Consider the following 24,572-nt stretch of genomic DNA (forward strand, 5'->3'; position numbering starts at 1 on the left):
GAATCGGAAGTTCCCATAATGCCTGCGCTCTGCAGTGTCTTTGAAGGATGACAAGCTTGATGGCCGCGCTCAGCTGAGATCCAGCCTGTCATCAGAATGCCATCCCGGCGTGGGAGAATTCTCCTGATTGTTTAAAAGCCGGCGGGCGGTAAAAAGCCGCCGGCTTTTAAACAATCACACGGCCCCATACTGCTTCCCGGCAGCCTCCCACCTCGATCCTCCGCTCCTCTCGCCACCTCCAATCCCAATCGTAAGTTAGGACCGGGCGGGGAGCGCAGCACCAAGGAGCGGGGAGCGAAGGACCTGGGCGGGGAAGCCGGCAGTAAAAAGACTTCACCGCCGGCTTTCCCGTTCTGTGCTGCGCTTTCCTGCCGGTTATTTCAAATGAACAGCTGAGGTATCAGGTGATGCTGATCAGCTGTTCATTTGAAGTAGCCGAGGGTTCACGTGAGTTCATGCTTGACTGCATTGCATGAACTCACATGAACTTTCCCACGGCCACACAGGTCAGCCTCACCTCCCAGACCATCAGCCCGTCATGATTGGTGCCTGTGCGATGTCTGCGGGTGTGCGCGATGTCTGTGCGATGTGTGCGGGTGTGCGCGGTGTCTGTGCGATGTCTGCGAGTGTGTGCGGGTGTGCGCTGTGTCTGTGCGATGTGTGCGGGGTGTCTGTGCGATGTCTGCGAGTGTGTGCGGGTGTGCGCTGTGTCTGTGCGATGTGTGCGGGTGTGTGCGTGCAGGCAGACATAGGCCGATGTGACACTACTACTCCCATCGGCCTATGTCTGTCCCCCGTCCACTCGTGCCAGCAGGATCAGCTCGATGGGAGCAGTAGTTCCCATCAGCCTGATCCTGCTATATAAATTGCCCTACTGTGTCCCAATAAATTTTAAATACATGTCATTGGTGGCCAGTGGTTACCTACAATAAATTAGTTCATACATTACCTGTCCCCGCCGATCGCCACCTAAAATAAAGTAAAAAATAAAAAACTACACCTATACTCACCTAGACACCTAATTCCCCGAAGCCATCGATCTCCTGTAATAAAATATAAAATAATAAACCACAACCTTATCCTTACCCCTCTGTAGTAGTCCATGAGTGTCCCACGAAGATCTCCAGTTTAGAGCAGCCACATAGAATGTGACCGCTCTGAACCGCTGCCGCCGCTAGAATGACGGGGCCGTAAAGCAGCCCCGTCATTGCATAAGCGGGTTCACCGGAGTTCAGGCAGCGCTGCTCCGGTCAGCTCCTTTACGGCCCTGCTGTATCGTGAGAAATTCCCACGGTACAGCAGTGCCGTAAAGGAGGTCTCCGGAGCAGCGCTGACTGAATGCACTCCGGTGACCTCAGTCAGTGGCTCCCGCTGCCGGGAGCGGACGTGTTCCCGGCAGCGTGAGCTTACAGCAGCCATGCACAGCTGTCACCATCTCCAGATGTGACAGCTGTGCATGGGAGATCAGCGCAGGAACGTGGACAGGTAACTATTTTTGTTTTTAGTAAACTGAGAATTAAATAAAATGGTGTGTTTTATTTCAAATAAATTATTTTTTTCTGGGTGTAGTGTGTCTTTTCTTTTTAACACTTTGTAGGTTAGTAATGGGGGTGTCTTATAGACGCCCATCATTACTAACCTGGACTTCATGGCAGCTGGCGCTGACATGAACCCCAGCCCTATTACCCCCTGCCACCGCACCAGGGCAGCGTGGAAGAGCGAGGCTAAGTGCCAGAGTTGGCGCATCCTATGGATGCGCCATTTCTGGGGCGGCTGACGGCTGGTGTTTCTAGCCTGGGAGGGGGCCAATATTCATGGCACCCTTCCTGGGCTATTAATATCAGCCCCCAGCTGTCTGCCTAGCCTTTGCTAGCTATTAAAATAGGGGGGACCCCACGTCATTTTTTTGGGGGGGTCCCCCATTTTAATAGCTAGTAAAGGCTAGGTATTCAGCTGGGGGCTGATATTAGTAGTCTGGGAAGCTCCGTGGGTATTACCCCTTCCCAGGCTTCAAACATCTGCCCCAGCTGTCTGCTTAACCTCCGCTAGAGACTAAAATTATGGGGGATCCCACGCCAATTTTTTTTTAAAATAAATCCTTTATTTTAACACTAAATGACATTTGAGGAGTTAATAAAGATGCAGTCCCTAAATTATTATTTATTTTTTAATTAATTTTTCCCAAAAATTTTGACGTGGGCTTTGCTATATTTTTGTATGCCAGCCAGGTACAGCATCCAGCTTCTATGAACGCGCCATTTTCCGGGGTGGCTGCGGACTGCAATTTGCAGCGGGGGGGGGGGCCCAGAAAGCTTGGGCCTCCCTGCGCTGCAGATTCCATCCCCCAGCTGCCTAGTTGTACCTGGCTGGACACAAAAATAGGGAGAAGCCCCACGTATTTTTTTTTTTAATTATTTCATGAAATTCATGAAATAATAAAGAAAAAAAGGGCTTCCCTATATTGTTGTGTCCGGCCATGTACAAATAGGCAGCTGGTGGTTGGGGGCAGCCCGTTCCTGCCTGCTGTACCTGGCTGGACACAAATATAGTGCGAAGCCCCACGTCAATTTTTTTTTAATTATTTCAGGAAATTCATGAAATAATTAAAAAAAAAATTGATGTGGGGCTTCGCCCTATATTTGTGTCCAGCCAGGTACAGCAGGCAGGAACGGGCTGCCCCCAACCACCAGCTGCCTATTTGTACCCAGCCGGACACAACAATATAGGGAAGCCCTTTTTTTCTTAATTATTTCATGAATTTCATGAAATAATTTTTAAAAAAAATACGTGGAGCTTCGCCCTATTTTTGTGTCCAGCCAGGTACAACTAGGCAGCTGGGGGCTGGAATCTGCAGCGCAGGGAGACCCAAGCTTTCTGGGCCCCACCCGCTGCAAATTGCAGTCCGCAGCCGCCCCGGAAAATGGCGCGTTCATAGAAGCGCCATCTTCTGGCGCTGTACCCAACTCATCCAGGGCCCTGGTGCGGTGGCTCACTGGGTAATAAAGGGGTTAAGGCCAGCTTGGCATTATCAGCTGGCCCTAAGCCCGAAATTCATGGGGTCACGCCAATATTAGACATGACCACCATGAATTTCTAGTAAAGTATTTAAAAAAAACACAAACACCCAGAATAAAGTCCTTTAATTGAAATAAAGACACAATTCTTTATTGTTCTAAATTAAACCATACTTACCATCACGCCCATTCCAGCTGAAGCCAACGATCTCCTGCAATAAAAGAAAAATAATAAACCAACATCATCCTTACCTTTCCATGGTTCCCACGACAGCTTCAGCTCTGCTACATCGAGATGACAGGCTGGACCGCAGCAGAACGCTGCCATCCAGCCTGTCATCCCGCAGACACTGAGAAGCGCAGGCTTGCTTGCGCTCCTCAGTGTCTCTCTGTGACGGCATCCAGATGAGCCGACAATGAACTCGGCTCACCTCATGCACGTCACTGACAGCGTGGGAGAATTCTCCTGCACTCAGCGCTTCAGCGTGAGAATTCTCCCACGCTGTCAGTGACGTGCATGAGGTGAGCTGAGTTCATTGGACATGACCTCACCTCATGCACGTGACTGACAGCGTGGGAAAATGCTCACGCTGAAGCGCTGAGTGCAGGAGAATTCTCCCACGCTGTCAGTGACGTGCATGAGGTGAGCCGAGTTCATTGTCGGCTCATCTGGATGCCGTCACAGAGAGACACTGAGGAGCGCAAGCATGCCTGCGCTTCTCAGTGTCACCGGGATGACAGGCTGGATGGCAGCGTTCTGCTGCGGTCCAGCCTGTCATCTCGATGTAGCAGAGCTGGAGCCATCATGGGAACCATGGAAAGGTAAGGATGAGGTTGCTTTATTATTTTTATTTTATTGCAGGAGATCGTTGGCTTCAGCTGGAATGGGCGTGATGGTAAGTATGGTTTAATTTAGAACAATAAAGAATTGTGTGTTTATTTCAATTAAAGGACTTTATTCTGGGTGTTTGTGTTTTTTTTTTTAACTTTGACTATGGGGTTAGTAATGGGGGTGTCTTATAGACGCCTCTCCATTACTAACCTGGGCTTGATGTCAGCTGGCATTATAAGCTGACATCAACCCCAGCCCTATTACCCCACTGCCACCGCTACAGGGCAGTGGGAAGAGCGAGGCTAAGTGCCAGAATTGGCGCATCCTATGGATGCGCCATTTCTGGGGCGGCTGACGGCTGGTGTTTCTAGCCTGGGAGGGGGCCAATATTCATGGCTCCCTTCCTGGGCTATTAATATCAGCCCCCAGCTGTCTGCCTAGCCTTTGCTAGCTATTAAATTAGGGGGGACCCCACGTCATTTTTTTGGGGGGGTCCCCCATTTTAATAGCTAGTAAAGGCTATGTATTCAGCTGGGGGCTGATATTAGTAGCCTGGGAAGCTCCGTGGGTATTACCCCCTTCCCAGGCTTCAAACATCTGCCCCAGCTGTCTGCTTAACCTCCGCTAGAGACTAAAATTAAGGGGAACCCCACGCCAATTTTTTTTAAAATAAATCCTTTATTTTAACATTAAATGACAAGTACACTAATCAACACTGTCACTGTACTTCATATATATGTGACTGACATGGTTCTATCTATCTAATCTATGTATGATTCTCTATTCCTTCTATTCTAAATTGTCGGGTACAGATGCTGAATTGCCGGCCGGCTTTCTTAAAGAGACGGTGCATGAAAACACTATTATTTTTTTAAATAAATCCTTTACACTAAATGACAAGTACAGTAAGCAACACTGTCACTGTACTTATTATATATGTGACTGACATGTTTCTATCTATATAATCTATGTGTGATGCTCTATCTTTCTGTTCTAAATTGTCGGGTACCGCTGCTGAATTGCCGGCCGGCTTTCTTAAAGAGACGGTGCATGAAAACACTATTATATTTTTTAATAAATCCTTTACACTAAATGACAAGTACAGTAAGCAACACTGTCACTGTACTTCATATATATGTGACTGACATGTTTCTATCTATCTAATCTATGTGTGGTGCTCTATTCTTTCTGTTGTAAATTGTCGGGTACCGATGTATGCGCTGATGAATTGCCGGCTTTTTGCATAATACATTCTACATTATTCTTAGTTGTTTTACTTCATGTAGAATTAACCTACAAGGAAAGAAAGGGTTTATTTTCATTCCGATATTTGTGTCCCATTGACTTGCATTGGTTTCCTGTATCGGAATCGGCGATATCCGATACTTTTTGAGTATCGGTCCGATCCAATCCGATACGATATTTCCTGATATCGAAAGGTATCGCTCAACACTAGTGTCCACACACCCGAAAATAACAATATTAATAATAAGTTTACAAAAAGAGAATATGTGTCAGAAACTGATTTTAATTATTAACCAAACATACTGTAAGTGCCACATTTCCTTAAAGAGTAGTAATCACCAAGCAGGGGCTGCCCTTTTTATTTAATAAAAGAGTGGGCAACCCCAGACTGGTGATTTAGCTAAATATAAGTTATTGCAAAAAAGTGCTAATAAGTGCCCTTCATGCCCCATGAAAGGGCCCCGGTTATGGGTTCCAATGATGCAGACCGGACCCCACAACCCTTTGAGGCCCATCTCTGAGTGAAAGGGTGAAACTCGCTCTTTCCAATAACTCCGTGCTGTCGCATACTTTACTAAGGAGTTACTGAAGGGTGACCGTGCTAATGAGGTTATCGTTCGTTAACAGCTTTAAGCTGCAAAGCAGCGGTGGGTTAGTGGAAAGAGCGCTGCTCCTGGGGAGGTATTTTCCATTGCACTGTTGTGTTTGCTTGACGCTTCTGGAACGATATTATGTGTGGCGCTATGAGGCGCTGCTGGGAGGTATTTTGTGCTGCACCCTCGTGCCATTGAGGGTATTATGTCTGGGGCATGGCAGTGCTTCTGGGGTAATAAGGGAGTTACTATGGATTTAATATGGGTGCTGCATAATGGCATCTATTCACCGGTGAGCCACCATTATTACTACGGATTAGTGGGCGAGGCTTATATAGAAAAAGTTTGTGAATCCCAGGTGTGAAGAGTTAAAGAAGAAACAGTCTTACCTTTGAGAAACGAGCATTTATCCATTTTGTGAAAGTTTTCTTCTGTACATCATTATGTTCGTCTGATAAAAAAATAGAGATATATATTAGTACATGGTTTCCCATTTTGAATTTATACATACATTTATATACACACAATACACAATTTTTTAAATAATTTTACCCTTCTTGATAGAATTGGGGATAACTTACTGGTTGCTAGGGGTACAACTACTGGGACTCCTACCGATCCCACGAAAGGGGCTTTGTCTATGGTGCTGCCATTTATTACCTAGGGAATTGCCAGTGATAGCAGGGTTAAACAGTCAGCTATCGTTGGCAATCTCAAAGACACTGAATAGAGCAATGGTGTACATACTCCACATCTGCTTTATTCAGATAGGGCGGTGCAGACCCCTGTTTTCGTTATCAGTGGGAGTTCCAATAAATAATCAGACTCTCAGCAATCAATAACTTATCCACCACCCCCTTAAAAGGCTTTAACATATACTCTTTAATACATCAGCTACATAGTCATAAGCAATCAAAAATGAGATTTGTGTCCATCTGTAAGAAGTAACATAAAACAGCACAAAAATACAAAAATAAAGTAATATTACTCTTGGCAACTGTTTAAATAACTTTGTAAGGATAACTTGTGTTTGGATGTCTTTAGGGTTAAAAAATGCATGGATCCCACCACCACACTGCACCACATATGGAAAAGGAATTTCTGCTCAGAACAAATAAGTATTTGTGTTAATTAGGCATTTGTAATCCAGAGGGCAAAATTCCCTGAATTCCTTATCAGCAGATCTGCCTACAAGTACAACGCTACATTCTAACACATTTCAACAAAAATGACCTTGTGACTAAAAATGAAAATAAAAAGTATGGAAAATGATATTGCTAGAGACAGCAAAATAGGTAATCCTAATGAAAAAAATGTACCTAAAAAAGAAAACTAAGCAGCTTCCAATAATATGAGCTAAACAATCAAATGCAAGGACAAATGATCGTAGTAAAAATCCTTTGCCCCCATACAGTTTGTACAATGTCAATGTGGGGCTAAACGAGAGTCAATAAACCATTCATGCCGCTTATTTCGTGCAGTATATTTATCCATATAGAGTGCTGATGCTTGCGTAAAGGCTGCCATATACATTAGATGGCTGTCGCCGTCTCAGCTGACTCTCCTATACACAGGAGTTCTCATCCAGTCGACATTTACCCCAACCAACATCTTCCTTGACCATCAGTTGGCCGGTGCCACCATACACATTATATTGTGGGCCAAACCCGTTGATATCAGAGGGTTCAGCTGACATTGGTCTAATCGGTTTCGGGGACCTTAGGTCTGAGTGAGAGGTCACTCATTGTCAAGTCCCTTTTTCAGTCAAGTGGATTCTTTTTCAACACAGTTCAGATAGGATTAGACCTGACTTATCAGTCAAATGAGACTTTTTTGGCTTTACATTGATTACTAAATTTTTTAGAAATGTTGTAAAAAAAACTGGAAAATGTTTCTGGCAACTATGCTAAACATTTGCAAAGTACTTCAAATTGAGCTTAGTACATTCAGTGGAACTTCCTTTAGATGAATATGGACATTAACTGTACAAAATGGTGTTCATGGTGGATAGTCTTCTCAAAAAAAGGGTTATTACATAAAGAACTTTTTTTTTCTTTTTATCGGTCTTCGGCTCGATCTCGAGCCATGGTGACTTGATGGATGAACAACCTGTAGGAAGATCGATTAGGTGCAAGCTTAGATAAATCCACCAGGGTCTTCTCCACCGTTATCTTGATAGTATCAAGCCATCAAGTTGCTGGTCTTCCTGATCACCTTGTTCCTCCTATTATTCCGATCATGATGTCCTTCTCCAGTGATTGCTTTCTTCGTATGATGTATCCAAAGTAGGTGTAGTAGCTTGGTGATCCTTGCTTCGAGTGACATGTCTGGCTTGATTTGTTCCATAGTTGATTTATTTGCTCTTCTTGCCATCCATGGTATTGATAACATCCTTCTCCAGCACCACATTTCAAAGACGATGATTCTTCTTCTGTCTTATTTCTTTATCATCCAGGTTTCGCATCCACATGTTACCAAAGATGAGACCAAAATATAAAATATAATGGAATAAAAATAACACCTTATTTAAAAAATCACCCAAGAGCAAGACCAGACTTTTCTGTGCAATATTTTAAGGAAGGTTTTATTCTATCTACTACAAAGGACAACTCCGTAATCAGAATGACCAGAAAGGACCATAAATGTTGTATAACAAATGGTCCCACTATATAGCCCCTGGTCAAAACCTTAAGAAGAAGAATGTCTATAGGAATAGACTTGCAAGATGTAATTATCCAATATATTTTCGCATTCTTCTCATTTCCATATCAGAGGGGCCAATCTCTTTGACTCACAGCCGTATTTATAGGTTTTGTCTGACGGCTGAGTTAATCTTCTGTTTACAGAGTAGTTAAAAAGAAAACAGACAAAGCAGAATTTTATAATGAAAATTAAAAAATAAGTTGAAAATGCTAAAAAAGAAAAGATTCCAGATCCACTTCTGAAATATATGTGAATATGACAGTCAACACTATGGCAATCCAAAGCTAAATTACAGTAATAATATTACTTATAATAATCTTTATTATTAAGATACTTTTATTGTTATTGCTGTTGTTTTATGTTTAGGATTTTTCCTGAGATGTGTTTACTAAGAGTGTTAAAGGGGCTGTCCATGATTTTATATTGAAGGCCTATCCTTAGGATAGGTCATCAATATTAGATAGGCAGGAGTGTGACACCCGGCACCCCCACCGATCAGCTGATCTTGGTGCTGCCGGTTGGATGTGATCAGTTCCGTCAACTGTATAGTGGCCTTGGCCGGGTAATACACACACACCCCTTTCCGAATGAATAGTGGCGGATCTACACTATACTGTTAATGCAGCTGTTGTAGTTTCGCTCCGCAACTGATCCCATCCAGCACCGAGATCAGCTGATTAGTGCCTAATATCTTATATTGATGACCGGTCCTAAGTAAAGGCCATCAATATAAAGTCCTGGACAACCTGTTTAAGTGTTTATGAGCACTCTAAAAAGAGTGGAGCTCCTCTAAAGATCCACAGCTGGTGGTCCGAGGGCCACATTGTCAGTCTGAACCTCACCCAAAGGCCACAAAAAAAAGAGATTTTTCCATTTGAGACAGGATGCAATGTACCGTATATCCTATACATGTCTGATAGGTGGGAGCTAGTGGTAACCCCAAATATTAAGAGAATGGCAGGTCTTGTACATTTGGCATTCAAGAGAAGGGGAACCAGAGACTGTGCAGGCATTGGCTCTCTCTATTATAGAATATCAGAGTTGTAGAAAGAGATTAGCATTTCCAGACGTACGGGGGCCACAAAGAACAGCATCTCAGGCTGCATGTGGTCCACCTTTGGATGCAGGTTATGCACCTCTGCTTCTAAAACTACCCATTGGAAAAAATATTAGTCTCTGACATTTATTGGTTTACCGTTGTTTCAAAAAATTCCTAAAAGTAGAACAAAAATATTGCAAATTCTATATAAAATTAAAGGCCAGCTGTCATCTCGCTATCACCATCATCAGAGGGCAGGTGACACACCTGTTAAAAAGAACAGGTTCACACCATTGCTTATAAATGATGGGAACAGCTCACTTCCTATCACTCCAAACACAACCACGATCATGCTCACAACACTCTCTTAAAAATCATTTGGTAATTTGCGTACGCCTAGGTCTTTCCATAAAGCAAATTTCTGCTCCAGTCCCTGCAGAAACTCATGGATACTGCATTCATAATTTTGCACACAGAGGAACATATTAATAAGTGCAACTGTTTTTTAATGTAAAATACGCCCAAAAAATAATTTTAAACTATTTGCATCATAAAGAATCAAATTTTTAAAATAGCAGTATTATTTACACAGATTCAGAAATATGTCTAAAACTAAGACTGAGTATAAGACTTCGCCACTCTTCATACATATGCACCAGAATAATTAGTGATTTGACTTTTAGGAAATGCAGTCTCTATAGCAGGTACTTTATGGAAATCAAACGTAGGTAACACCAAACCTGTGTGAGGTCTCCCGGCTGAACCGCAATGAATAGGGAAAGAAGGATCAGGAACATTAGAATTTTACAGAGGTGTTTGGTAGCAGATTATTACCAGCTTCACAATGAAGCAGACATGTAAGGACGTTTACACGTGATTTGTTAAAGTGTACCTCCAACTCTGCAGAAAAATGCAAATCACTGCCCTTTTATTATAGAATTTGCTGAATATATATGTCAATATATAATGTCTTCTAGTAGAGAAGCCAGAACTGCAAAATGTTATGTAAGACAGCACGGATCACAGCCTGTGCTGCTACTCATAAGGATGTCATTTACAAAAATTATTATAACCTTTTTCTTATGTTTTTAAATAATTAGAGGTAAGTTTTAAAGTAAATTGGTCACATGGAAAATGGAGTCCAATCTGCAAGCAGCATATTATATAGCTGGAGGAGCTGAACAGATTGATACATAGTTTTGTGGGGGAAAAAATTCAGTGTTACATGTGCTTTACTCAGTTAAATCTGTTTATTTTGGACCGTCCTACTCAGTGATTGACAGCCTTCCTATAAGGGTATAGGCGGATTCCGCCTAGAACCCAACTGAAACAGCACTAAAATACTGCCAAAAAAAATTAACATATGTACTGCAATGCCAAAGCAACCTGATGTGGTTATTTTCTATCTTTTGTCACTTGATTTAAAGCACCACTTCCCCGTTTGTTTTTGCAGCACTGAAGTGGTGCTACTAATCTAAGTTCCCTATCCTTACTCTCATAGTTACCAGCTGCCATCTTCATCTGTTATCAGCACCGCTCCGGTCGATCCCCAGCAGTTTGTGATCTGGCAGATCACACTAGTGTTTGAAGAGCAATCTGTAAGTCACAACTCAATGTTAGTCTATGAGAGCCAGAACGAAGTTGTGACTGTTTTCACTGACTTCCGGTCAGTCAGAAGTTGACGTCACAAGATGGCAGAGCGGGACTGAAGCGGCGCTGGGAAGAGCTGAAGGTGGTGGCTGGTAACTATTATACTAGGGTCAGGGAACTTAGATTAGTGACACCACTCCAGCGCAGAAATAACAACAAAAAAATGCCAGAGTGGTGCTTTTACCACTTCAGGCTTAGAAAGACATGAAACGGCTATAAGAGATGACCGGTCCATTTTTCTGGTGGCTTCTATTATATATGGAATTTTAGAATAATGCCGGCGACAAGTCCATCTAAAGAGACATCAAAAAAGACGCTTAAGAGAAGACAACGACAGCATTTTTTTAAGCGTCTTCTGCTTCAAAAATGATGTGCATACGCAGGCGTCTAAAGAGAAGCAGTGTGCACATCCCTTCAGTTGTGCATACAGAGATAACTGCTCTATTAACATGCTGCTCACAGTTGGGTTGCAGGCTCCCTTTAAGAATAGCTGTAAGTGAAAAGAGCATTCGCCAACAGTTATGTCAGTTTTATGTATGGCAAGCTGCCCCACTGTACTGTAATATGCAAATTACCTCTTCAGAGAGGAAGAGGACTTGAACTTTAGTGCCACCTATAGGAAGCAGAAATCCTAAAAGTCAGTATCGACCCTTTAACGAGCCTTGTCACATGACTTAGGATAAAAGCCAAACCAGAATCTCAATTTGCAGACAGTGTTTCGGGGTGTTGCCCCTCATCAGTGAAAAGTATGAGAACTGATTTGGTTAGGTGAGAGGCTTAAGACTGGAATCTAAAGGGTAACGTTTCTCCTTGTGGAGATTGTCTCTTCAGAGAGGAAGAAGACCAGAACTCTAGTGCCACCTACAGGAAGTAGCAATCCTAAAAGTCAATAGTGACCCTTTAACGAGCCTTATCACATGACTTAGGATATAAGCCAGAACCAGAAACTCAATTTGAAGACACTGTTTCGGGGTACTGCCCCTCGTCAATGCAAAGTGTGAGTTCTGGTGTGGCTGGGTGAGAGGCATCAGACTCTCCTTGTGGAGAGTGACATGCGAGGCCTGGAGCATGCATGGCGTATAAGTCTCCTCATTCTTGACATGCCAGGCCTACCATGTCAATCTCCGCAAGGAGAAACATTACCCCTTAGATCACTGTATTGTAAAACACAGCTAGTCTGTTAGGGACAGGCCTGAAGCTAGGGTTGTTGACTGCTTCCAATATCAACCAACAGAATTGTGAGTGAAGCTCTGGACAATATTGCAAGAAGTAACTCAGGATCAGTACAAGTTTATACACATTAGGAAGATATAAACTTACAAAGCTTTGAATGCAGATTATTTCTTTTCATAAACTGTTAAATGTTGTGGATAGGGGGACATTCCCTTTAAGCATCACAACCTCCATACAAGAAATACTTTTTCTGGTGCGCTTTACTAAAATGACTTCAGTAATGAAGATTAATATACTGTTTAACAGCCCTAAAGATTTGTGGTCTGTAACAAAGAAATAGTTTAGATTGCAGAAAGAAATATAGCAATGTATGCAATTGCCTCAAACATTTGCCAATAAGTAAAGAATTCCAGACATCTACCATTATAAATCATAGCGCAAACCTTCTGGGACAATGAAACATGCAGTGAAAAAGGCAAGAATAATACCAAAGGTATTTTAGATAAAAAAAAAAAAACTAAAATGTCTAAAGTTTTTTTATTATTTTTCATTATTTATTCTTATTGTCATACTCAGAGAGGACATTTTTTACTAGTAATATACTGTAGGGCAGTTGGAAACTGGCTTGGGAATTTGTGCCTTAATCTGGATCAACAATGTAAGAAGATGGTTGTACTTCTTGCTTTTAAGCCAATGACCATGGTTATGGCCACCCCAAAAGTACTGTCATGATGGACTTGCTTTTGTAATACCTGTTGCAGTACTTGCTATTATATGCACTTCCAGCCACCTCTGTCATTTTTGGAATAAAGAAAATCTATCACCAGGTTTTTGCAATCCCATCTGAGAGCACCTTGATATAGGAGCAGAGACCCTGATTCCAGTGAAGTTTCACTTACTGGGCTGCTTACTGCAGTTTTGATAAGATCACTGTTTTAGCTGTTGCAGATCTACCTGTTCTCTGAATGCTGAGCTCTGTACAACTCGCCCACACCACTGATTGTCAGCTTTCTGTGTACACTGTGCGAATGCAGAAAGCTGCCAATCAGTGGTGGGGCGGGGTTATACAGAGCTCATGAATATGGAGGACTACATGACCGTAGATTTACTAGTCCTCTAATGATAATCTCCTGCTGATAAAACAGTGATTATATCAGAATTACAGCAAGCAGACAAGTAAGTGACACATCACTGGAATCATGGTCTCTGACTTTACATTATCCTGCTCTCAGATTAGGTGGCAAAAACCTGGTGACAGATTCCCTTTAAGATGAATTAGTTATGCCAAGCCCATGTGTGCCAAGCTTCCGTCCTCACTATGTTACAGAGAAAGACTTGTAGTGAGAAATGCCTCTTAAAACTTAAAGGGGTTTTCCCATGAACAAACTACAGTTCAATCAAAATATCTTGGAATGATAATAAGTTCCACAATTGGATGCATTTAAAAAAATGTTCTTGTGCTGAGATAATCTTATAAATGTGCCCCTGCTGTGTACTGTGTAATGGCTGTGTCTGACCATGTACAGGGACATGGTCTGATCATACCACATCTCCTGGGCAGGGGAGGAAGCAAAAGAGAGTCAACAGACAGGACGGGATCGCAGCTGCTGGATTCTGTAAGGAAAACCATTTCACTGCCGGTTTAAAAACTTGTTTCACCTTAGAGAAAAAAATATTTGTGATCCCCTGCTGTAACTTCTATATACCGTATTTTGCGGATTATAAAACTCACCGGACCATAAAACACACCCCAAATTTTGGGGTGGAAAATAGGAAAAAAATGTTTAAATAAAATGGTGGTGCGTCTTATAGTCTGCTTTAACGTCAGCTTACCTGAAGGGGTGGCTGCGGTGGAGTGGGGTCACAGGAGGCAGGGTCGATGCTTTAGGAGGCCGGCGGCGGCAGGAGCGGAGCCTGGGCTCTCAGAAGATGTCAGCGCCAGTGAGCGGAGTCCCCTTTCCCAATGATTTCCTGGCAGTGGGCTTTGGGAAAATGGCAGTCTCCGGTGGCGCGTGCGCAGATTGAGATCTCGAGAGATCTCAATCTGCGCATGCTCTGCCTCCGACGGCCATTTTCATTTGTGTGACGCTGAGTCACTTCTCACGGACAAGCAGTGAGTCAGGGTAGTAAAGGAGTCCAAGGTCAAGGGCCAGGATGTACATCACAAACACAGGGAAGAAACAAAGGAGTAGTCAGGTCACAGTCAGAATTCCAAGGTCACAGTGCGTCAAGCCTAAAGGGGTAATGTAAATGGGTATTCAATAAGCAAATCCAGGGTCCGACAACAGAAGATCAGAATTTCTGAATTCAGAGCAGAAAGCACAGAGAACCCATCACTGAGCTGAAAGCTACTGCTGGCGGCTATCTGGAACTGACACCTTAGTTAAATGCTGGGTAATCACTTGGAACAGAGAACACCTGAAGAAAGCTCAGTACCTCCTAGTCTCAGATTGGACGGCTCAGCTGTCAATCAAAATACTGACAGCTCAGCCCCACCCCTGCAATAGACTGGACAACTGAGCTGTCAGTCATTGTGTCCAAGGCACACTGAGTGGTGGAATCGTGACAAATAAGACTATCACTGCAAAGGAGGTTAATGTAAATTGCAGATATTAATATTTTAATTATTGAAATAAATGTACTATTTATTCTATCAATCTAGGAAAAGAACATTCAGTTGATGTAAACGGCTTCTTAATGTGCTGGATATTACAAAGTTGTCACTAAATCATTGCCTTTATCTCAGATGGGCATCATAAATTCACTAATTTAGGCACGGAAGTAGAGTAATTTCATTACACTGTAGAAAACATACCCCGATGCATGAGTCGAAGGGGATGTTTATTTTTCACAAGTACATTCGATCCCTTGGCTCCGTTACAGAGATTTCCCATTAGGGAAGCCAAGATTGGTCATCTCTGCTTGCAAAACAAGGATTGTCCAATCAGATAAAAACCTCTCAAATTTTCATGCCTATTTCTTTCCAGTGAGTCAATGTTTCTAAGCGCTCACAGTTTTTAAAAGGGAAAAGACAACATATGTTACAGTAAAAAAAAAAAGAAAATGGGAATCACCACAGTGTACAGAGCCAAGGGAACAATACTGGGCTTTGAGGGAAAAGGAACGTTCTACTAAAGAAATGTAATTAAAAAATGCATAACTAATGATGGGAGTTCACTAATATAATAATATATTGTATTTATTTTTTTAAAAATTCAGACTTTTAAAAGCTAAAATTTCAAAATATGTTCATGTTTTCTTTAATCTACTGGGCAATACATATACGGTAGTTTTACAAATTAAAGACACCAGTAGGAGCCACAGAGGACAAGGGGTCTCATAGAAAAGATAAAAATTAGGCCCCTTTCAGGTGCTGCAAGCCAAATTTAATTTGACTTTGAGAATTTCGTATAATCCACATTTAAAGAGGACTTGCCACCAACTCAAAAGTTTATGCTCTTACTTTATTGCTTCCATGTGTATTGAGTTTTTTTTTTTAAATTCCGTCATACGATTTTAGAGTTAGGCTATGTGCACACTGTGCGTTTTAGATGCGTTTTCGCTGCGTTTTTTCAAAATGAAAACACTTTATTCTCACCTGTCTGCCATCCTCCCGATGTCCCACAGTGACCCGATCACCGAGCAGCTGGCAATACACTGATGGAAGCGCGGTCGCTCCTGGCAGTGTACATTGCTGTGCTGCTGGGACTGAGTTCACCGGAGTTCATCAGCTGACTGCGGACAGGTGAGGGATATGGTTGTTTTTTATTTTTGGTTTCTTACAAGAGATGAGGGCTTTGGGGATTGGGCGTTAGGTGAGTATATGGTGTTATTTATTTTTAGATAAAAGCTTAAGACTGTGTGTAATTTTATTTATAATAAAAGACTTTATTCTGGCCGTTTCTTTATTTGAAAAACATCAAAAACCTTACTACGGGGTTAGTAATGGGGGAGTCTTCTAGACTCCCTCCATTACTAACCTGGGCTTCATGTCAGCCGCCAATACAAGGCTGACATGAACCCCAACCTTATTACCCCACTCGCCACTGCTACACGGCAGTGGGAAGAGCGGAGGCTAAGCACCAGATTTGGTGCATCTTATGGATGTGCCATTTCTGGGACTGCTGAGAGCTGATATTATTAGAAGGATAAGACCCGCACACAGGTCTATATGTCTCTCTGTCTCTATGATGAGGAACATACTTGTGTTCGGGGCGGCCTGTGGTCAGGTCTTTTCTTGCTGATCTGGCCTAGAGCACCAGGATAAGACCCGGCCTACAGTCCCACCCCAGAGCACGGGAATATCATTAACTCAAAACTGCAAACACTGATTACACAAGAACCACAAGTATCATATTAATCAATGCAGCAACCCTAACATGACACTGCCTGTAGTTTACTTAGCAAAATCCTGCTGACAGGTTCACTTTAAGAAAGCAGTCACCTAGAAAAAGGAATGGATGGAGAACCTTAATTCCCTCTCAAAGAGTTATCACCATGGGTTAAATTAAAAATGTTTCATTAGATCAGCTAAAACTAAAACCCAAGTTCTCATTAAGTCTGATCACTTTGCAGAAAGTCAAAAAGGTAATTCAACCCAAAACGCAGGAGCAGCGGCGCTGGACCTGGGGAGAGTGAGCACTACATCAGATTTTTCTTTTAAATGTCTGACATTGTTTGGGGACCACTTTTTTTTTTAAAAGTGGAGAACCCCTTAAAGCCTCTCATTCCTATTTAAATAAATATGCTGGCTTAAGCAAACATGCATGTTTGTGATGGAGCCAAAAAACTGGTTGGCACCCTAATGCTCATTATGAGAGGCATTAATGTGATTTTACAGCTCCAATAGGACAAAACGTACATCATAGTTTGTGCAGTTTTGGCTAATAGCAGAGTGGCCTGTCCCCATACTATGCTGCCCTTAAACAGGTCAGTGTGTTCCAATGACAGATCTTCATTAAAAGCTTGATTTAATATTACCTGCAGTGTAAAACAATAAGAGGCAGAATATATATATTATAATATAACCTCCGGTAACGGAAGACAAACTTCTAAGTTCATTCTGTTACGGCAACAATGGACTTTAGTTTTGAATAACATCTACAAACCTGTCAATTGCCGTACTGTTAAAAGAAAATGGAAAATGGCAAAATGACACAATCGACATTCAAACACTGGCACTTTAAAATGAACAATGAAATACCTGAAGCAGCCGTGTGCCTCTTAGTCTAGTGCTCTTGGGTCGAAAACTCTTCAATCTAAAGTACTGTTCTAAAAAACAAGGACTACATAATTTTCTGCTGGACTAATATATCTGCAGCTACAGTAAAAATAATACAGTCACGCTGCGTTCTCACATAGCATTCAGTGGGCATGTAACACGCTTCCAAGGTGCTGCTAAGACGCTACTTCCTAAAAGTCACAGTGGCTTTCTGCCGTATAATTAGCAATGAATTACATATGTCTTTCTTATTGTTAATGGACTTGCAGTTTCTGCACAACCAACCAGGTGGCCACTAACAATAAGCAAGCAATTGCAATTCATCTCTACAGATACATCAGACAGTCGCTGTAGGTCATATGCGGACCAGGCGCTATGTGTGACCCATCTCAGAGATCATAGTGACTGAGTAGATTCAACCTAACCAGTCAGTAATCAGGTAGAATGAAGAGAACATAAAGTTTGGATCTATTGAGGAGTTTATCATATTGAAGATACTCCTCATACAAGCAGTTTTTGTGACCACTGCATGCATATGACAGTTTGCTAAGGCAATAGTGTGAACTCTGTCCCAATTGATTACATCACTTGATACTTCTATATTGACGCTCTGATTCCACCACTTACTGTGTCCTGGACAAAGTGAGGGACAGCTCAACTGCCCTATAGAGTCAGTGTTGTGCTGAGTGACAGCTCAGCTGTCTAATCTGGGGAAGGGGCATGCTGAGTTGTCAGTATTATGAGTGACAGTTTAGTCGTCCTATCTGAGGCAAGGGAGTGTTGGGCTGTCAGTATTGTGAGTGACAGTTCAGCCGCCAATCAAGGCAGGGGTTTGCTGGGTTTCTTCCAGGTGTCTCCTGTTCTGGGTGATTACCTGACTATTTAGCTGGCTTCAGTGTCTGATTATTGTCAGTCGTAGCTTTAGCTCGGTGGTGTAAGTGTGCCTTGTTTTCCATTGCTCTGTTTCTGATATTTTGCTGCCTGACCTTGGACCTTGCCTTTGTTTAGCCCCTTTGTCTTCATCTGTTACTTTCCTGGAATTCTGACCTAGCATTGTGACCTGATTACGACTTTGTCTTCGGGCATGTTCACACATTGCGTTTTTTTTTAATGCTTTTTATGCAAATTTTCAGCTGCATTTTACAGTACCAGCAAAGTCTATGAAATTCCAGAAATCTCATGCACACACCTTGTTTGTTTTTTTTCAGGATTTTGTCGTTTGCACGTTTTTTTGCAGAAGAGAGCATGTCACTTCTTTCAGCATTTTTTTTCATCGTTTTTCACCCATTGGAAGTAATAGGTGGTGAAAAAATGCTAAAAAAAATGTAGGTGTCAGTTTTTCAGTGCTTTTTGTGCCAAAACCTGATGAAATAGAATGAGATTTTTTTTTTTCGCTGAACTTTATGTACATGCATAAAGTGACAAAAAGACAGTGAAAAAAAAAAAGCATAAAAAAACGCACAAAAAAAACAGCAAAAACAAAAAAAATCCTGAACAAACTTCATGGCAAGAGATCAGATTTTACTGCAGAAAAAAAACGCTGAAAAAACGCAATTAGTGAACATAGCCTTACTCCTCTGTTTATGAAGTGCTCTCTAGGTATCTGACCCCGGATCTCTTGACTACCCTATCTCACGGCTTGTCCGTGAGTAGTAACTCAGCAACACATTTGTGTCTAAATCACAATTAACCCCTAGAACTACACTGTGCTCCAAATTATTATGCAAATAATATTTTCTCAGATTTTCCCAAATTACCTATATGAATTGCATGTAATTGCATGTAATTTTTCCAGTCAAATAACTATTAGAGTACAATTGAAAGGTTTTTGTACAAACTGCCTATGATAACAGTATATTTTTAAAAAAATAAAAAACTCAAACTGCACTCAAAATGCATGTTCCAAATTATTATACACAGCAGAGTTTTCAACCTTTTAATTTTAATAAAGAACAAAAAAATGGTTATTTTTGAAATTATAAGCATTAGCAGGTTATTACAAACTGAAATCAAATAGTTTTTAACTCAAAACTTTATTCTAGGTGATGTTACATTTGCACATAGGACCCCTTGTTCGAAAGGAGCTTCTGAACTCTCTCGTCCATTGAATTTGTCAGGTTTTGGATGGTTTCTGCTTTAATTGTTTTGCATGAGGACAGAATACCCTCCCAGAGCTGTTGCTTAGATGTGAACTGCCTCCCGCCATCACTCCTTTTGATGATGTTCCAGAGGTTCTCAATGGGGTTGAGGTCAGGAGAGCATGGGTGCCACACCATAAGTTTGTCCCCTTTTATGCCCATAGCAGCCAGAGATGCAGATGTATTATGTGCAGCATGAGACGGGGCATTATCATGCATGAAATGATCTCGATGGTCCAGATGGATGGAGTGGAGGATGGCTGGTTGATGGACACCCCATGCAAACACGGCTACGGCGCTAACAAAGAGGAGGTGGAGTAATGTTTTGGGCTGGAATCATGGGGAGAGAGATTGTCGGCCCTTTTAGGATCCCTGAAGGGGTAAAGATGAACTCCATAAGGTATGTTGAGTTTCTCAAACAGTACTTCCTTCCATGGCTCAAGAAGAAGAACAGTGTATTCCACAGCAAGATCATTTTCATGCATGCTGCGGATTTTTGAGCGCAGCGTTTACGCTGCGGAAAAATCCGCATCATGGGCACAGCCCATGCGGATTTCAATTGGGGAACATTGCTGCCCTTCTACCATGCGTTTTTAATGCGTTTCCGCAACTGCAAAAACGCCGCGGAAACGCATTAAATACGCATCGTGTGAACTCAGCCTAATAGTTATTTGACTGGAAAATTACAATGCCTGCAATTCATATAGGTAATTTGGGAATATCTGAGAAAATATTATTTGCATAATAATTTGGAACACAGTGTATTACCCCAATTCCCAAAAAGTTGGGATGCTGTGTAAAATGGAAAGAAATAAGAAAGCAATAATTTAGAAATCTCAAATAGCCATATTTTATTCACAAAAGAACACAGAACGCAGATCAGACTTTGAAAGTTAGACATTTTTCCATTTCATTTGTAAAAAATTAATTTATTTAGAAATTGATCGCAGCAGCACATTTTAAAAAAGTTGGGACAGGTTTACCAAAAGGCTGAAAAATGGAAGTGATACTAATGATAAACAGCTAAAGGGTCAATTTTCAGCTAAGTCAAAAGACTGTGTATAAAAAGAGCATGTTATAGAGGCAGTGTCTCTCAAAAGCAATATTAAAGTTATGTTGTTATTCCTCATTGGACGTATTCACACATTGGTGTACACCACCACAAATACACTGCTCAATAAAGGAGTGGCTCTGCAGGTGGGGACCACAGACCACATCTCAGTACCAATGCTTTCTGGCTGGTGTTTTGGTCACTTTTGAATGTTGGCTGTGCTTTCACACTCGTGGTAGCATGAGACAGACTCTACAACCCACTGAAGTTGCTCAGGTAGTGCAGCTCATCCAGGATGGCACATCAATGCGAGCTGTGGCAAGGTTTGCTGTGTCCATCAGCGTAGTGTCCAGAGGCTGGAGGCGCTAACAGGAGACAGGCCAGTACACCAGGAGACGTGGAGGGGGCCGTAAGAGGGCAACAACCCAGCAGCAGGACTGCTTCCTCTGCCTTTGTGCAAGGAGGAACAGGAGGAGCACTGCCAGAGCCCTGCAAAATGACCTCCAGCAGGCCACAAATGTGCATGTGTCTGCACAAACGGTTAGAAACCCACTCCATGAGGGTGGTATGAGGGCCCGACGCCCACAGATGGGGGTTGTGCTCACAGCCCAACACCGTGCAGGACCTTGGCATTTGCCACAGAACACCAGGATTGGCAAAGTCGCCACTGGTGCCCTGTGCTCTTCACAGATGAAAGCAGGTTCACACTGAGCACATGTGACAGACGTGACAGAGTCTGGAGACGCTGTGGAGAGTGATCTGCTGCCTGCAACATCCTTCAGCATGACCGGTTTGGCAGTGGGTCACCACAGACTGTCCAGGAGTTGGCGGATGCTTTAGTCCAGGTCTGGGAGGAGATCCCACAGGAGACCATCCGCAACCTCATCAGGAGCATGCCCAGGCGTTGTAGGGAGGTCATACAGGCACGTGGAGGCCACACACAATACTGAGCCTCATTTTGACTTGTTTTAAGGACATTACATCAAAGTTGGATCAGCCTGAAGTGTGTTTTTCCACTTTAATTTTGGGGGTGACTCCAAATCCAGGCCTCCATTGGTTTGTACAGAACAAAGTATTCAATGAGAATATTTCATTCATTCAGATCTAGGATGTATTGTTTAAGTGTTCCCTTTATTTTTTTGAGCAGTGTATACACTGTGTGCAGAATTATTAGGCAATGAGTATTTTGATCACTTCGATACTTTTTATACATGTCGTCCTACTCCAAGCTGCATAGGCTTGAGAGCCAACTACCAATTAAGTAAATCTGGTGATGTGCATCTCAGTAATGAGGAGGGGTGTTGACTAATAACATCAACACCCTATATAAGGTGTGCCTAATTATTAGGCAACTTCCTTTCCTTTGGCAAAATGGGTCAGAAGAGAGATTTGACGGGCTCTGAAAAGTCCAATATTGTGAGATGTCTTGCAGAGGGATGCAGCAGTCTTGAAATTTCCAAACTTTTGAAGCGTGATCACCAAACAATCAAGCGTTTCATGGCAAATAGCCAACAGGGTCGCAAGAAGCGTGTTGGCCAAAAAGTACGCAAAATAACTGCCCATGAATTGAGGAAAATCAAGCGTGAAGCTGCCAAGATGCCATTCGCTACCAGTTTTGCCATATTTCAGAGCTGCAACGTTACTGGAGTATCAAAAAGCACAAGGTGTGCGATACTTAGGGACATAGCCAAGGTAAGGTAGGCTGAAAAACGACCACCTTTGAACAGGAAACATAAGATAAAACATCAAGAATGGGCCAAGAAATATCTTAAGACTGATTTTTCAAAGGTTTTATGGACAGATGAAATGAAAGTGATTCTTGATGAGCCAGATGGATGGGCAAGAGGAGGGATCAATAAAGGGCAGAGAGCTCCACTCCGACTCAGACGCCAGCAAGGTGGAGGTGGGGTACTGGTATGGGCTGGTATCATCAAAGATGAACTTGTGGGACCTTTTCGGATGGAGTGAAGCTCAACTCCCAGACCTACTGCCAGTTTCTGAAAGACAACTTCTTCAAGCAGTGGTACAGGAAGAAGATGTTCAAGAAAAACATGATTTTCATGCAGGGCAATGCATCACATGCATCCAACTACTCCACAGCGTGGCTGGCCAGTAAAGGTCTAAAAGAAGAAAAAATAATGACATGGCCCCCTTGTTCACCTGATCTGAACCACATAGAGAACCTGTGGGCCATCATAAAATGTGAGATCTACAGGGAGAGAAAACAGTACACCTCTCGGAACAGTGTCTGGGAGGCTGTGGTGACTGCTGCACGCAATGTTGATCGAAAACAGATCAAGCAACTGACAGAATCTATGGATGGAAGGCAGTTGAGTGTCATCATAAAGAAAGGCGGCTATATTGATCACTAATTTTTTTTGTTTTTGTTTTTGCATGTCAGAAATGTTTATTTCTAAATTTTGTGCACTGATATTGGTTTACCTGGTGAAAATAAACAAGTGACATGGGATTATATTTGGTTTTTATTAAGTTGCCTAATAATTCTGCACAGTAATAGTTACCTGCACAAACATATATCCTCCTAAGATAGCCAAATCTAAAAAAAACCCACCCCAACTTCCAAAAATATTAAGCTTGGATATTTATGAGTCTTTTGGGTTGATTGAGAACATAGTTGTTGATCAATAATAAAAATAATCCTCTAAAATACAACTTGCATAAAAATTCTGCACACAGTGTATATATATATATAACTAAGAAAAAGGAGGGGGGGAGGAATGTGTATAAAATATACCTTTTATTGATTCTGTTATAAAATAACAGAAAATGTATTACATACACCCACTTGCGGATGTATATTGGATCACAGGTTGCTATCAAATAATCTACAGTTGTATGGCTGTGTTCCACTAATTCCCCATTAGATGGGTAGCATGCACATTCTTGCAAACTCTGACCTATGTCCCCAAATAATTAGTCAAGTTAATAACCTTATATGTATAAATATAAATAATAGGGTCAAGTTGGAGACCATGTTTTACTGGCCCCAGATAGTGGTTATGATATATACTTATCTCAAATGATGCATCCAGCAAGTGATTTAATACCATAACCTGCCCTAAATATAGTGCCAAGCCCATAAGATTCACATGTGCTCTGTCAGCCACATCATTTGTGCGGCTCACACATGCGGCTATGTATCACAGCAACACTGCAATCAATCTCACTCAGTCAAGGAACAATTTTAAATATGCCGCTCTCAGATTATATATGAGCCATGAGCCGCAACCAGAACAAGTGCGGCGTTCACCAGCGACAGCGTGTTGGCACAGTCCCTGCTGAGAGTGCTCCCTGATATTCATTCTCTAGCCGCAAGCCCCATCAGAGCAGCAGTGCCAATCCCTGTACATCTGCAGTGTGCAGCTGAGCGCTCACCAATACAGCTGAAAGCACCATCGAATTAGCAGCCACTTCGGCATGATTCTAAGCCGTCGTGGATGTCAGGCTGTCAGCATGTGGCTGTACAGATTATAGGCTCATCTAACCTGACCACTATTATACTGTAAGTGTTTCTAGCTACCACAATCTAATGGGACATGTGTCCATGACGCACGTTTCGCCGTATTATCTGCTTTTTCTAAGGGCCATGTTTCTTTTATAACAGAATCAATAAAAGGTATATTTTATACACATTCCTTTTCCCTTCTCCCCCCCCTTTTTCTAAGTTCTCTCAAAAGCAAAGATGGTCAGAGGTTCACCAATCTGTGAAAAACTGCCTGTAAAAATGATGGAACAACGTCAGAAAAATATTCCTCAACGCAAGATTGCAAAAACTTTAAATATCCCATAATTTACAGTAATCTGCTATCATATTCAGAGATTCTGGAGAAATCAATGTGCACAAGGTCAAGGCCGACTGACAATATTGAATGCTTGTGATATATCGGCCCTC

General features: G+C 42.2%; 1 protein-coding gene across 4 annotated transcripts in view; it reads right to left on the reverse strand.

The window, feature by feature from the left end:
- UTRN (utrophin) overlaps positions 1–24,572 on the reverse strand; it is a 768,906-nt gene that overhangs the window by 670,479 nt on the left and 73,855 nt on the right. For all 4 annotated transcript variants that reach the window (XM_073672652.1, XM_073672651.1, XM_073672650.1 and 1 more), the window contains one exon: positions 6,074–6,135. In XM_073672652.1, the coding sequence (XP_073528753.1) occupies positions 6,074–6,135 (62 nt within the window). The remainder of the gene's footprint in view (positions 1–6,073; positions 6,136–24,572) is intronic.

Source organism: Phyllobates terribilis, unplaced genomic scaffold (assembly GCF_046119375.1).
Source record: "Phyllobates terribilis strain yellow unplaced genomic scaffold, ASM4611937v1 Scaffold_3__8_contigs__length_932513732, whole genome shotgun sequence".
NCBI classification, from domain to species: Eukaryota; Metazoa; Chordata; class Amphibia; order Anura; family Dendrobatidae; genus Phyllobates; species Phyllobates terribilis.